Below are 16,094 nucleotides of genomic sequence, written 5' to 3'. Positions count from 1 at the left end.
GAAGAATTTTGTTATGAAAAATAAAAAATGCCATCACTTGCCATGGCACACACATAAGACACATAAGACATTTTCTGGCAAACCAATGGCAGTATATTACAAAAGGCACAATTAAACTACTGAAAGTAAGATTGAAATTACCTGTATATTGAATGACATCAAATTATTAACTAGAATTTACAATGATACAACAAGAATGATCTTGCATTGCAATTTGTAACATGGCAAAGCATTCTACTTACTGTGGAATTGCATAGGTTGAGGTAAGACCAGAATAAAAATAGGTAGGTTTGCTGTATCGTGCACAGTTGGTTTATCCTATCACTGTTTCCCACATGTACTGTAAACCCTAGGCATTCAGTATGTTAACACTGCCACAAGAGGTAGCTTGACCCTGAACTTATATTCACAGCAGCCACTGGATTTAAAATCCATCCAATTTCATGTGAAATACAATACATCATTCATGCACCCTCAGACCACCATATGTATTCAAAGGGGAAACCCTGCAGCTATTGGGAATAACTGTCAATCTCCTCTGGAAACTCACAAGCCAACTGTTCTCTTCAGTTTCAGCAAAAAATGGATTATTGTCTACTGCAGACTGCTGTGACTGTCATACAGAAAGACCAAAAGAAAAAGCTAATAAACTACAATTGGCATTTGAAGGATTTGTAGGATCTTTACATTTTAGTGAACACCAAAAAGTGTTTGTTTATTTTCTATTAAATTTCAGATTCTAAAGGATGCTATATGGGTGCTACAGAGTCCAAAAGACCTCACTGGCCTTTCAAAGAAAGCAAAAACATTATTTTCACAAGAACAAGGAAGGATACTTGTGGATGCAGGAAATACGAAGCTGCTGACCCTGCACTTACTGTACCTCTACTTACTTTACTCTAAACACTTTCTTATTTATTTCAATTTCTGGTACATTATTTTGTGAAGAAAGCTGACAGGCTGACAGGTCTTTCATTTTTTTTTTAAATTAAGTAATCTGGAAAGGAATATTTTTTTGAATTAAGTAATCTGGAAAGGAATATTTTTTTGAATTAAGTAATCTGGAAAGGAATATTTTTTTGAATTAAGTAATCTGGAAAGGAATATTTGTTTCCGCTTGTGTCCTTGGGTTGACCTGGAAAAAGGAATTCCATCTTAATGTGTGAAATTAAATATTCACCTTTTATAAATGAACTGTGAAAATTGAATTTTATATTGACATTGCTGAGCATGTCGGGCAAGCCCAGGAATTGGAACAGGCATAATCCTCTTCAGTAGATGAAGGAGAGGACGCAAGAAAGAGAGCCAATGGCAGCAAGATCCGGACTGTACGTGTTAACATTTACATATCTCTCTGTTTCCCAGCAAAAGATAAAACTTGCTTCACCACAATGAAAATACAAAAATATAAAATGCTGAAATAAAAATAGACTTTTAATGTATCATTTTAAGAAAAACTTTTAGTTATTCATATTGCTTGAGGATACCTGAATGAGCAAAATATCTTCAGGTTACCTATTTAAGACCCATCATATATCATTAAAGACCATTTCATATGTTATCCTTATTATTTAGCATTGGCACCCGCATTGATTTCTAAAGACTTTCTGCCCTTCCAAAAGGTGATTTGTAGATGTTTAAAAGCCATCCGCCTATTTTTGATTAAGAATATAAATATTACACTAAAGCCCTTTAAATGGCATAATTTGTTTCCAACATCTAATCCATTCTCCATTGTATCATCAGTACAAGATGCCTGTCAACTGTGGTTTTACTCAACATGATCAGTGTACAGTATAGCATGCAAGGTGATGAAAATATAGGTGGTTTGGGACCTTTCATATTCCACATTGAGCTGCTAAAGTTATAGTTCCTTCTTTTAGAGACCTTCTTTAAATGGCTGTCTTGTGTTTTTCCCCACAGTGCACCCTGGACTCTGAAGTAGATTTGCGAGTGGGATAAGGTTTCTATTTTGACCTTGTACCTTCTGAACCTGCAGTGGAGCTGCTGCTGCTGGTGGCTGACAGAGTCGGAATCAACCCCTTCTACTCCATACTGCTGCATGTGGCTGACCTCCACCCAGGGTTGGGGCTACGAACCTGGACAGATTGCTGTGCAAAAAAAATACAGGGGCTGCTTTTTAACTTCGTGATGGAAGGATTTTTGAAATTAAAGTTAATTGTATTGTCTCCAGCACATGTATGTTAACCTTCCTGTGGTACCTCTTACGTAACAGACACTATAAAATATTTTGTAATTGGTGATATTATGTGGAGACTAAAGATAAATGATGGAACCCGGAATTGGACCTATTCAGAAGCGCAACTCCGTGCCAGGAGTCACAGGACACTTGCAGTGCAGCATCAAAGCATGCTTTCGGGATTGCCTGTGTTCTCAAACTATTGTAAAGTTTGCACGCTGTTCTCATTCAGCAATTGGTCACAGTTTGCTTTAGTGTTGAGAGATGTTTGCTGGAGTGAAAAGCACACTGTCAACAGTTTTAGGTGATTTAAAATATACGTCTTGGAAATAATATTTTGGAAATGCAGAAATTCTTGTTTTTATCAAGAATAGTATTTTAAATGATATGTTTTATTGATTTTTTAGATTTATTTTGAAATTAGTGACATGTATTCTGAAATACGTATCCCTTTCTCTCCATTAATATACTTTTTTTTAGCCTTGTAATTTACATACTGTAGTTTTCCTTTATTCAGAATACAGTGCCTCTACACATGAACATCTGTTTTTATATAGTTCATCATGCTGCTACTGCACAAGGTATCACCACAGCTGATCAGCAGTCCTGCAGCTATGCCCTTTCACCAAGATGGCCGACTTCCGGTTCTGTCCTACCATCGAGTCGGCCCATCCCTGTGAAGGCGTGCCACCAACCTTACTTAGAAAATAAAACCAAGAGCTTCTGCTTTCAGTCTAGAAAAATGACTTTAGGGGGTTTTCCTTAAGTTATTTTTGGATCTTTTCATTCTATAAAAAAAAAAAAAAAAAGATTTATTAAAAATGCATTGTAGTTTTAAGGAAGTATGCCTTACCACTTGGAAACATTTGTTTTATTTTGGTATTTGTAACTACAGAAAAATGTTTAACAAAAAAAAACCAAACAGTTTTTAAACTTTCCAGGGGGTTCAAAAGTTGTTAAAGTACATTTTGCGAGTGCCATTATGTTATGTGATTGTGTGAATGTTTACTTTCCACATCAATTTCATATGAGGCATAATGTCTGATACTTTTTTTTTTTATTCTACTTCCTGTGGATATTTTTTTTTTAAATAAAGACTGCAAGCGACTAATAAATCTAACTTGCATTAACATAAACCCAATTCCCAACTGTTTAAATAACCCAGAGAGCGTAAACTACCTAATTGCTATATTTCTAAATATCATTAACTGGTTCTTACTTATTTACTGAAATCCTGCTCAGTATTTCTGACTCTGAATGATTATTTTTGCTTTTCTAAAGGCGTTTGTAATAAAGTTATAGGTAAAAATTAGGAAACAGAAAAAACCTAAAAGTTATCAACGTACAAGGGGCTGGACAAAACGTGTATCTTTTGGTTACATTTGGAAATGATCACATCACATTGAAACCAATCTTTCTGAAATTAATTTGCGTTGTCTTGGAAAGGGAAGCACCTGCCAACCAAGTACCCATTCATTCATAAAGCTGTAACAGAGTTATTATTATTATTATTATTATTATTTCAATGAAGACTATATTGTGTATTTGGTTTTAAACATGCTGCAGTGAACTAGAACACATATTTGATAGTGATGGCATTCATGTAAATACCTTTTACAGAAATCAAAATAAACAGTTTAAAAAGAACATGCCTCCTTTATTATACAACTATTGGATGACACTTTGTTCTTTGCAAACTCTCATTGTAAATAAAGATAAATTATATACAAACACCTGTTCATTGCCCGCATTTATATTTAAGGGATTTTATTATCACTTTTTTGAAGTTAATATGCAGCTCAACGCTAATACTGTAAAGCTTACACTAGCTGTCAAACAAAAACATGCATGGTGATTTAGCAGACTTTACCATGTTTATTGCCAGGGGAATAGGAGGAGACATGGTTCGCCACTTACTACAAGCAAAGTCCATTTACTTTTCACAGATGCAACTGACAAGCGCTTGTTTCTTTTTTTTTTGTTTGTTTGTTTTTTGAGTTTTTTATTTTGGCACAACTGGCAGAACGTGAAAGAGCTCCCAGTGTGTGATAATGAGGACCCTCTGGGCACTGGTCTGATTAATCTATTTGCTACAAGGACAAGTGTAGTGAGATATCCTGTGATGTTAACAGATGATCCAATGTGCTGCTATTTATGTGAGAGAAAGAGTAGCAGCTTTACAGTGGGAAACAGATTTGATATTAAAGGCTCACATCATGATTGTTTGGTATATATATATATATATATATATATATATATATATATACTTGTTTTCATACTGATAATAAACAAAAAATAGAAAAATTATAAACATAAATTACAGACATTTTTAACATCAGGTAGATAGATTACATTTACAATTAGGCTTGCTTAATATTCAAAGGCAGAGCACACAGCACACAGTCACGCTAAAGAATCAAGATGCGCAGTTAACTTATTTATTAATGGTGAAATGCAATTCAAAGTTGCTACAGTATTTCCACTGTCATTTCAAATATTTTCCCAAAACAAGCATTAAACTTTAAAGCTGCAGTGTGCACTGCAAAAGCACATCAGGAAAAAACACATTTGTAGGTGAAATCTTCTTCGGTCCACTAAAATAAATGGCTTTACGTAATCTCTGTAAGTAAGAAACTGGAGTGTCCAGTGTGAAAAGACAACACGAAATAATACATTAACGTAGCATCCAAAGTAGCACTATAGCATTAAAATGTTCAATACAAAAAAAACGTTTTGTCATAATAACCTCTTTAAGACCCGAAACCTGAATAAGATATACCAAAGCTGCTCATCCGAGCCTCTGTGACGCAGTCATGCCCGCCCCCGAGGATAAAGGGACTGCACGCACAGAAGTCAGTGTCATTTTTCCGTCAAGCCTAGTGCAATCATGGATGCAGTGACCTTGAAGGTTAATGGTTACTGTGACAGGGTGCAAGCCCTGTTATTGTGCTGTTCTTCCATTTTGGTATGGATAGGGTTAATACTATCCCTGCCAAATACATGTGCAGACTGTGGCTGATACTTAACTGATTAATTAACAATCAATTAGGCCCAGTCACAGGTGTATATAAAGGAGCAGTCACTCCACTCGTAGGGAGACGAACCCAGGACAAGGAGCAGAGCACAACAACCAAACCAAGGACGATTACCTGCCAGCCCAGCACCTACAGCTGTGCCTGCTTACAAGAATAGCACTTGTTTATGGCCTTTTATTTCGTTTTTTATAAATAAATATGCAGAATAGTGCTTAAACTGCAATTCTTTCGCCTCTGCTTGCTATTTGTACAGCCATTAAAAGCTGTACCTCAACGCTGCCTGGGGTTATGATAATAACCCATGTAGATCTCATTTCACATACTCTCAGAGATCCGAGAATTAACAAGCCTGTCAGTAACATAAATACCCCACCGCTGCAGTGAATATCGACATGTATTATATAGTTTACATAACAAGATTTAAAAGCCTGTTTCAAATAAATCTGTGTATAAAAATAAGTATCTTTGAAGGCTGTTTTTGTTACAAACACAAAACTACAAAAGTAGTTTCTCAGTAAAGAATTTCTAAAAAAAAAAAAGGGACAGTTTAAATTAGAACCACTGTGTGAGTAGTGATGATATTAAACTGTCTGTAACTCTCAACAAGAGATTCTAGAATTCATCTGATGATATTAAACTGTCTAACTCTCAACAAGAGATTCTAGAATTCAACTGATGATATTAAGCTGTCTATCTCTCAACAAGAGATTCTAGAATTCGACTGATGATATTAAACTGTCTAACTCTCAACAAGAGATTCTAGAATTCGACTGATGATATTAAACTGTCTGTAACTCTCAACAAGAGATTCTAGAATTCGACTGATGATATTAAACTGTCTAACTCTCAACAAGAGATTCTAGAATTCGACTGATGATATTAAACTGTCTAACTCTCAGCAAGAGATTCTAGAATTCGATTTTGCTTTAATTCTGGTCTCCACATTACTGTCCACATTAGTTAAAGATGCTTTGGGTGTAGGCAGGTCACGTGCAGATGCTGTTATTTCCTCTTGGTAAGTTGATTACCTTTCTTGTACAGCCTGGGTTAAACATATTCATGATTTCTCAACAGAAACATGTCAAGTCAGGTCTCCTAACATAATGCCTGCCATCAATATCATTATATACACATAAGGTACAGTGATGTAATCAAATGTCATAAACTGCAGGAAATGCAAAAGCAGAATGTTTTTTGGTTGTGTCGTCATTCAGGTCGGGTCACAAAGCAGCATATTTAAAGTATGTGTTTAAACAATATATATGGTATGCTAGCATCGTAAATAAAATAAACTAAGCTATGTACTGTCCCACTACATAGCTAAAGGCGTGTCTTGAGAAGGCATCCAAATACATGTTTACTTGTCTCGAGATAGGTTTATGTTACAATTGCTTTATGAATCAATCCCTCCAGATAATTGGGGGCTCATTAAATTATCACCACATCTGACCTATTTTAAACAAACTTCTTGCATTTAGGATCTCATGGCAAATTATAAATGTTGGCAAGGTGTGCATGTTTTAGTGGGTGTCAAGGTGGACTGAAGGTATCTTTCCTTTGAGGAGGGGGGTCTTGTAGTGACACACATTTAAGACAATGAATATGAATAATGCTCTAAATTCACTTCTAAGTGTACACAAATATACAAAAAATGTGATTTGAAAAAGAGCTTAAATAACAGAATTGGTCCAGCCAATAACAAGAGCCATGCAAGTGGAACATATCTGAAGATACTCACAGTCCTTACTGGCAACCCTGTCATCTCAGCTAACCTTTCCATTTCATTGAGAGCAAGGCAAGGGCACTTGTAAAAACCATTACAGGCTGACAGTACGTGATTTTTTCCATACTAGACTAGATTATTATTTTTCTTTTTTAATGTATGTTACTGGTGATTTAGGATACATATTTAATTTATTCTGATTATACCTTATCTTTCGTAGCTTCAACTAACTTGCTTTACAAAAACTGTATTTCCCACTTAAAAAGGAAGATTCTCTAATGAGCATATGTCCTGACAGTCCAATTAAAATATTTAAATATGACCAAACTGGCATAGAGTACTGGTCACATAAAATCATTTCCATCTGTTTATATAAATTAAACATGATCATTCATGCACTGTGTTAGTAGTGTAGAAATAACCATAACATCTGGGGTTCCAAACATCTTAACTAAAATGTGTTTTACTAGCAGATAAAACCATTATTTTGTATTACAGCTTTAAGTACCCTTATATAAGTTTACCATAGTAAAAGCATAGCAAAGTGTAATGAAGGACAGTCAAAGTATGGGAAAGCATAGGTAAGCATGGTAAAAAAAAATATTTAAAATTACAGCAAACATTGGTAAGCTATAGGAAAAGCATGGGAAAATTGCAAAATTATCGTGCACATTTACCATGGTCTTTTATAAGATCGTTTCAACACCAATAATCTAAGGGACCAATTTCATTTTCCAATGTTAGTTTTAACAGTTGTTTTCTGCTTTGTTTCATACTGTGGTCGTTTGGTAACATTTCAAAAAGCTTACTAAATTAGTTTAATTAGAAACTGTTTAAGATATGTGCTTATAGACACTTAAGATGAGGACATGTTCTTACTGTAGATTGTTAGATTCAGTCACGATTATATTTATTATCCAGAAACCTGTGGACTGTTGTGCATTGCTGGTCCACTTACATACAATATTAAAACATTTCTGCACACTCCAAAATGACCTTGCTTACCATGAAGACACATACCTAACATTAAGAGGTCAAAAACATTTCAATCTTCACAAATGTTTAATTTACATTAGCTAGAATGTAGAAACTACAGTGGCAGTCTGCTTGCGTTTGCAAACAGTTGTTTAGAAAATGATGCATATCACAGGAAACAACCACGACCATATTACCCTAGACTTTAAAAATAAGCTATATTTTAAAGAAAGCAAACTTACTGTGCAACTTACAGTTGCTTGTGTTTAACTTTAGGGTATGACTGATCTATTTTTGTCATACCAGTATACTAAAAGTCAGTTGGTTTCCTTTCCATGTTAGAAAGAGTTGACTGATCTCATTTTAATTGGTGCTTAAATAAAGCGAGAATACTGTGTATTTATTGTAGGTTTTTGGTGAAATGTACAGTTTGCAATATAGCATGTTCTCCTTTAAAAACCATCTTTAGTTTTGTATCCTTTCTGCCTCATTTAATTAACTGTTCAAAGCAGCTTGTTTTAAAAAAGCAACCCAAAGTATCCTTGCCAAGGCCCCACTTCCCTGGCTATTGGATAATGTCTGCAGTTCACAACAGGACTGTCCTCCTGAGTGTGCTTATCTGGAGAGTGAAGAGAATGGGTTACTGTGAGCGATTGAACCCTTTCCCCTTATAGGTGACTATCAATTGCCGTTTTCTGTTTTCTAATCACAATCACAGCTGATTTCAGGGACACAGCTGGTGTCGCATGAAGTGTCTGTTGCACATGTCTCCTGGACAGAGGCATCACAGCCATTAACACTGCCCCCCTCAATTCCTCCGCTGGTCTCAGTGCTTTGTGATTCTGGATTCTGTTCCGGTGCAGCTGTCTCACTGTCTCGCTCTTCCTCTGTTGCGCACTCCCTGTCTTTTTCATTTCCTGTATCTTGTGTCTCTGTTTCATTTGGACTGGTTTTCTCCATGCTGTTTTCTCTGTCTTCCTGTTCTGTGTCTTTCTCATTCTCTTTCTGCACGTCTTCTAGAATGTTCTGGTCCTCCTGCTCCTTCTCTTTCAGGTATGATGCGTTTGTTTTTCGGTTCCGGTTTGATAAATCTTTGATTGTGTTTTTATTTAGCTTGCTTCGTGTCTTGAAGTTTAATTTCTGCAAAAAAAATAAAAATTGGGAAATAAAAATCTGGGCTCTAGCAATAACACCTGGGAGGGCAAGTTATTTTTGATTACAGACAAATGTGCTAAATGTATATCTGCTTTGTAACAATGTAAAATGAAACTTCTCCTATGCAGGGTTAAAACAATGGATTTGTTCAGAACTGACTAACATTTACCCTAAAATTACATGGTTTCGGTACAAGCTGTTATAGAGTAGTTTCAGCACAGTCAGCCTACACACAAACTGTGAAGTTTTATCAACAGCCCTCTCAGAGTTATCGGAATATTGTCTGGATTTCAATTTAAAGTGCCTGCAGGGAGTTCTTTCTGGATGAAATGTTCTAGTGCACACGTGTCCCTGAATGGTGAGTGCACCAGTATTATAGAACATGTTTTACCAGCATTTTAAATGTTTATGCATCTGCAAACAAAATCCAATTGGGCCACATTAAATTAGACACTAAGCCTCACATGTTTCTATGGAAAACCTATTATAATATCACATTACTGCCAAGAGAAACAAGCTGAGGAATGCAAGGTCGGTTACCTTCGATTCCTTTTTCTTTCGGGGTAGGAAAGGTCTCTGGAGAAAAACAATCTGCTTTGTCGCCAAATTCCCTTCACTGGAAAAGAGAACATTCATTAAATCGTTTGGAGAACTGGGAAACTATATAATACCAGTTTATAAGCAAAGCCCATAGCTGACCACAGCTTCGGGTAGCACACTGGTACTGATTTGATACAATAGCTGTGGTTTCAATGGTGAGAGTGCATTTGACTTGACCATCTGCAGTGTGGCCAGCCTCACTAATATAACTGCAGTTACCCTACACTGTGCCTACATTGAAACTACCATTTCTCTTTCCAGACTGGGAGCCGGAACCCACTCCTTCATGTGAAACTGCATCTGTCATATTGTTACTGTAGGATGCTAGAGGCATTACCAGATTGAATTCTGTAGTCCAGCACTTTCCCTTGAGATTTGACATTAAATTATACAGCATGTCTATCTGCAATGGGCATAACTCATTTGGGCAAATGACTGAGGACCAGAAGACAGTGACTTCCAATAATTAAACAAAACAACCAATCAAAGGCAGGTTGTTGATAAGCATATCAATAGTTGCAGAAGAGTAATAAAAGAATATTCATAAAACTGAAAATGTAATAAAACATGTATCCTTTTTTATCACCTACTTTATGCCGATCCCAAACTGGATCAATTAGTTTACACTTAAACCAGCTAAAAGCAAACATGACTGCGCTCTTCATCAATCACTTAGTACTGGTTCCTATAAAAAAGCATTTTGTAGTTTTTCACCTAAAAAGTCATCACAATATAAACAATGAGTTATAACTCAGACAGTACCGTTGATTAATTAGATGAATTCCCAAAACAGACATAGCCTATTTTTATAGTGGTATATTAGTATTCAGTTCAGGCATGCAATTAATCACTGCTGTCCTGTACCGCCTATGAACATTTAATTAGACATTCCTCTGTGAAGAGACGGTCCAGAAGGCTGATTATTTCCATAACAACAATGCAAATCCCACCTGAAGCTGCATTCCTAAGCTATACATTTCTCAAGCAGACTTGGATGCACCTGTCTTAAGTTGCAGATACTTGAATGTGCATTCGGATAGGCAGAACTGAACAGAACAGTAGCACGTGTGCTTGTGTGAGACGTTCACAAAATGAGGCATCAACCTTGAATTGACATTGTAGTTAATTTGCTAAAGGGAACCCCTTGGTTTGTCTACTCATTTACCTCACGTAACTGATCACGTTTTTGTATTTCTCTCAATGAATGAAAAAATTAGGTAGACAATTAATAGTTTTTTTTCTACCACCTTGAAAGTGGGCTGTAGCTTTTGTCTGCTTTGCTATTAGTAACAAGAACTAGTTTGCAGATTCATATATTTGAATACCTGTTTGTCTTCACAATTGGAGTAGGAAGCACACAGGTCAGCCTCCACCCAAAGGCAGCCAGAGATTTCAACAGGGGTATATAATCTGTCTTAATCTCAGCACCCTGGAAAAGAGATCAGTTATAACATAAATACAGGATTGTTGCAAGTTCTGTATATTACACAGTTGCTATTTCTACGTATTTCACAATAAAGCCGGATGCAGTGCCCCTTCATTTTCCATTGTGGTAATTGAAGTCAGGTGTATCAGTCTTGGTCAGATGGAAACAAAACGATATAAGTATCTTTCCACATCCTGTCAGTGTTCAGACAACACAAACCATGACATGGTCTGCGTGGATAGAAATGTGAGCAGGGGTGGGGTCTTTTCAGCTGCATGCAACCTCAACGTTTGTATATGTATCGTACAGGTTCATCAGGGACCAAAAAAGAAGCGCAAAATATAAAAAGTGAATATTTCAAATGTAGAAATACTAAAAGAAACAACAAATCAAATTACTGACGTTTCAACGAGAAGCACTTTTCAGTGTCATCAGTGTTGAAAATGAGTTTGGGTGCACATTATACATTTTATAAACTTGCTTGCTGAGAGACCAGGCTAACGTGCTGTTCTTCAGTGAAACATTGCAGCGGTTTACGGTTCCGTGCGAGTGCAGGCTGAACATGTGCAGACAGCACGGCTCACCACAGCTCAAAACAGGAACTTGTCGTGGTTTGCACAGCTGCCACATTAGCTCATCACACCATCACCAGAACCAATGTAACTGTTCAGTCTGACATGGTTCATATTGAGGACACAAAGTGTTAATAATCACAGATTCCATGTTTCAGTTGTGTGAACTGTAGGAGACTGTTTCCCTTAATATTTTGTAAAAACACACAGTACAAAGTGTCGTATTACCAGTCATTTCATAGCCCGTGCCACCTTAATTTAACCTTTAAAGCATCAAAACCTACCCCCCCCCCCCCAAAAAAAAAAAACCAAAACAAAACAACAAGTTGAAATAAATAAATTAAAACCCAGCTTACTTGGAAAGTTGTCCATTGTTCCACGACAATGGCATCGTAGGCCTGTGCAGCTGTCGAGTCCATCTCAGAAGCCTCCTCAAATATGAACGTGCCTTCCACTGACCGGGGTGTCAACTCTGCACAGCACAGAAACAGAAACCATGTGCTTTACTGGTAAAATGTCATAATGGTTGGCTGGCTGTTGCCCATGTCGAAACCATGTATAGTTAGAGGCTAACTTTCGCTTTAGCAATAGGTAGTTTGTAAATAACCTGACTTTCCTAGTTCAGTTCCTCAGATCAACATGCTGTAGATAGATCATATTTTCATGTAGTGCAGAATTATTCCTAGACTATCAGTATTCCTAGAAACTATATCCCTCAAAACTGTATTCCTGGAACCAGGAAAAAAAACAAATTGGAACCAGAATGAACTTTTCCTGTAATCAGTGTGTGAATCCAACAAATCCCTGATTTGTAAATGAGGTTGGATTTGCACTGTAATGATGACCTTGTCTTCCATTTCAGACATTAGCCTCTCTCATTGAGCCTTTGAATTGCAGTCCAGACAGCTAATTTAGAGATCTCAAATACTAATGAAACAGCAGGCTTTTTATTTTTTAGGCTTTTTACTGAAGCAGCAACATGCTGATCTATTAAGCAGCAGCATCTCTGTAGGTATGACTGCAGAATGACTCGGAGAATAGATAAACAAATCTGTTGTCCCCATCCTCCCTTTTATAAAACTACAGTCAATACCCTCAGCCTCACTACTGCAATACACATTCTATTACTGAGGCCCACCACATGTGAAATGGAAAGAGACCTGCTGGGTAACGCTCTCAGACCCCACTGTGCATGCATCTTTCTCAGACATCAGGAATGCTTTAACAGCATTGTTATATGCATGAGGGTATCAGAAGGACTAAAAGCTAAACATGTTATAAGTGGCCCCCCCATACCTTTGTTTTCATTTAAAAACAAATGGATACAGTTCACAGGCATTTGATAGAGACAGCAAAACCATTTGTTTTCAAACCCCAGAGTCTCACAGAGCCTTGTAGAGCCGTAAAACTGGGAAGTACCCATTGAACTCTTGTTCCATTTCTGTCCAGGTCCTCCACCTCCCTTTCAGGGGATCACTGGGTCCTGCTGCCTGGCCTTTGTTAACTGTTGACAGCTGACAATGTTTTTTTCTTTTTTTAAATGTCTGTATACCATCTTTCATCTGACAAAATGAATTGTTTTTGCAGTATATACAGGGTGATGAGAAAGTAAGTTTACCACATCAATGCACCATCCACAATATAAATAATTTACGGATGCTGTACCATTTTCTGCTTCAAGGTGGAAGTACCCGTCAACCAGCAGCGCCCCATTGGTGAAGTGCTGGGTCATGTGATCCAGCCAGTCTGCCTCCACACTGCTGACCCCCTGGCCTTTCCTGTGGACTTTCAGAGGCACCTTCACTGTGTAATACCTGCACGAGCTCTGCTGGCTGTTGGGGGTGTTGAACAGTGCAAATGTCTGGACTTCTGCTGTTAGAAATGGGAACAATCATCAACCAAATCGCTTTATACAATTTACAACACTGTGAAAAAAGACTTCGACCTCAATTCAGGAAGCTGTCAGAATGCCTCTTAGGGCAGTATCTCATACCCCTTCTTAATTACACAGAAAATGAACGGCATGCAGTGAAAACTAAAGGGTATACACTAGGGTAATCTGTGCAGTAGAGCTGTAAAAATTGATTGTGTATCACTGAATTGTGATACTGTTTTTATTTGACATGACACATTGTACAGTCGCATTTGAGATGACCTTAGTCACACTTTTGTTTCGAAATTAAAAGAAGCAGAATGAAATCGCATCACATTATGATTAAAGGTTAAATACATTTTTTTAAATGAGTCCATTTTTTTATTTTTATTCCTATACAAAATTAATCACTGTTTTTTTGATTTCTATATAAAATGAAAAATAATGAAATCACATCTTATCACAAGGCGAGGCACCTGCAATGTTGACATGCCAACTTTCTTTGCAACAGCAGCCTGAGAAAACACAGGAGACCTCAGCTCCTTCAAGAGTTCAACGTGGTTTACGCAATTTACGCAAGTCACATCGTAACCACATACTCACTGCACTGTGCTACGCGAACCCATCTTGCTCTGAAAAGCGATCTCCATTTATCATATAAAAATACTGTATCCCAATTAAACGAAGTGACATCCCAATTAAACAAGGTAATATAACATTGGGAATAACTGTCTCCCAGTTGTATCCCATTTAAGCACAACTCCTGATTAACAGTATCCCAATTAGGTGGCACGACTATATCGTCATGCGTATTGTGTGGACTGTGATATGATGAATAAATAGTCCATCAGAATTGATCATTTGTTTAGATTTCACAACATCTGCTCCTTATTATGTGCATATTCTATTGTGACCTGCATATCATGATACTGTACATATCTGATTGTGTTTATTGTGTATTGTTAGACACCCCTCATCAAATGTGGACATTCAGACATAAACTTTACCCAGAAGTATTCTACAAGTTCACACTCATGTTAGACAGCCAGAAGAAATTGCTAGGCACAGCATAAGATGCCATGAAACCATCTGTCTGTGTGAGTTAGCAAACACGAAATTGCTAGCATATGGTTTTCTCTGCAGTTATTTGGTGAAAGTAAAACAAACAAAAGCAGTTGTTTATTCCTAATTCAGCTAGAAACATTTCTTAATATCCTGGAGATGCAAACAAAGTAAAATGTTTAGCATGTGTGTGAGGTCTGCAGCATATATCAATATCAACTGCAATGCACACAGGAGGGGCCTCTGCTACAGCTTGGCTCACACTGTGTTCTTTTTAATGTAACCGAATAATCACTACATCTGGGTTGTGCAGATATTGTCCATACAATAGATCTAATAAGAAGTAAATTAAAATACGTCTGTGTATATTTTAGACAAAAATATACTAACAGATATTGGTAACATGCATGGATATTTATTTGGATCCACAACTTAATCTCATTTAACCAATACATAAATGTAATGCAAATTAAACTTGAAATAACCAAATGTCAACATACTAAACAAAACTTGAATTACAGACAACTATTTTTGACGATTCCTCGATTGGGAGTCAGTCTAAAATAACTCTTTGGCTATTGAATAGTGTATCTTAAATAATATTTATTATCAAATAAAATCAATTCCAGTTTAGCAACGTCTAAAAAAAAACCCTCAAGATTATTTTTTATTTTCATCTACAGGAGGGATTGGTTTTCAAGTTTGATACATTTTTCCAAACAATATGACACAGTGATCTGTTTTTCTGTATTAACTCCTGCTTCACCTATTCTTTCCAGTGTATTCGCCAGTTCAAAAATAGTTACCTATTAATGCGTTTATAACAATGATCTGGAATCTTGTGCCCTTGAGCCTTCATGTTGCATTGGAAACCAGGATAACTGCATGGAAAAGCCAGCACAGAGATTTCCTATGGTTCATAAAACGTGTGTGTGTGTGTGTGGATGCTTTAACTATAATTAAGCAACTTGCTTTTATCTAATTTATGTCCCTTCTCATGAATTCAATTGGTGCAAAACCCTCATTAAAATGTTTTCGCTGCGACTATGTGGGGATCCTATGCTTGTCATTATACCCTGTGTGGCAAGCTGCTATCTTCACATCTCAAAGCTGCCAGGGTGCTGAAACGGAATTCAAATCAACACTCATTTCATCTTCTTTGGCACCCCTCTGTCAAATTCAGCTGGTGGTTGGTCCCAGTTTGAAAATAATTAGTTTGATACTTGATTTACATGCGAAACAAAACTGTAGCAACAGTTGCCAGTGTGCGTTTCAGTGCTAGTTGTGAATTTTAAAGAATATTTCTGTTTGAGGATAATGTCTTTGTGATGAGTGGGTCTCTATTAAAAAAAAAAAAAAAAACAGCTAGCTAAAGGTTTATCATGTCTTCATCACAGAGAGAAATAAGGTCTGCAAAAAAGCAAAAGCTTTCACATTTGACCTTTTTTTGCACAATGAAGCACTTGTATCAGC

General features: G+C 36.8%; 2 protein-coding genes across 5 annotated transcripts in view; one reads left to right on the top strand and one right to left on the bottom strand.

The window, feature by feature from the left end:
* Positions 1-3,286, top strand: part of LOC117435437 (oxidoreductase NAD-binding domain-containing protein 1-like) — a 49,282-nt gene extending 45,996 nt beyond the window's left edge. The window contains 1 exon segment of the mRNA XM_059010873.1: positions 1,924-3,286. Coding sequence (XP_058866856.1) covers positions 1,924-2,208 — 285 coding nt within the window. The 3' untranslated portion in view covers positions 2,209-3,286.
* A 3,061-nt stretch (positions 3,287-6,347) lies between these two features.
* Positions 6,348-16,094, bottom strand: part of LOC117394750 (raftlin-like) — a 40,935-nt gene continuing 31,188 nt past the window's right edge. For 3 of the 4 annotated variants that reach the window (XM_033993266.3, XM_033993263.3, XM_033993264.3), the window contains exons 6-10: positions 13,352-13,558; positions 12,043-12,158; positions 11,014-11,117; positions 9,629-9,704; positions 6,348-9,073 (exon numbers count right to left, since the gene is read on the bottom strand). In XM_033993266.3, coding sequence (XP_033849157.3) covers positions 8,636-9,073; positions 9,629-9,704; positions 11,014-11,117; positions 12,043-12,158; positions 13,352-13,558 — 941 coding nt within the window. In that variant the 3' untranslated portion in view covers positions 6,348-8,635. The remainder of the gene's footprint in view (positions 9,074-9,628; positions 9,705-11,013; positions 11,118-12,042; positions 12,159-13,351; positions 13,559-16,094) is intronic. The other variant, XM_033993265.3, reaches the window with a different exon arrangement.

Source organism: Acipenser ruthenus, chromosome 3, assembly GCF_902713425.1.
Source record: "Acipenser ruthenus chromosome 3, fAciRut3.2 maternal haplotype, whole genome shotgun sequence".
Taxonomy (NCBI): domain Eukaryota; kingdom Metazoa; phylum Chordata; class Actinopteri; order Acipenseriformes; family Acipenseridae; genus Acipenser; species Acipenser ruthenus.
The sequence above is the reverse complement of the archived record's forward strand: the minus strand, read 5'-3'. Positions and strand labels throughout refer to the sequence as shown.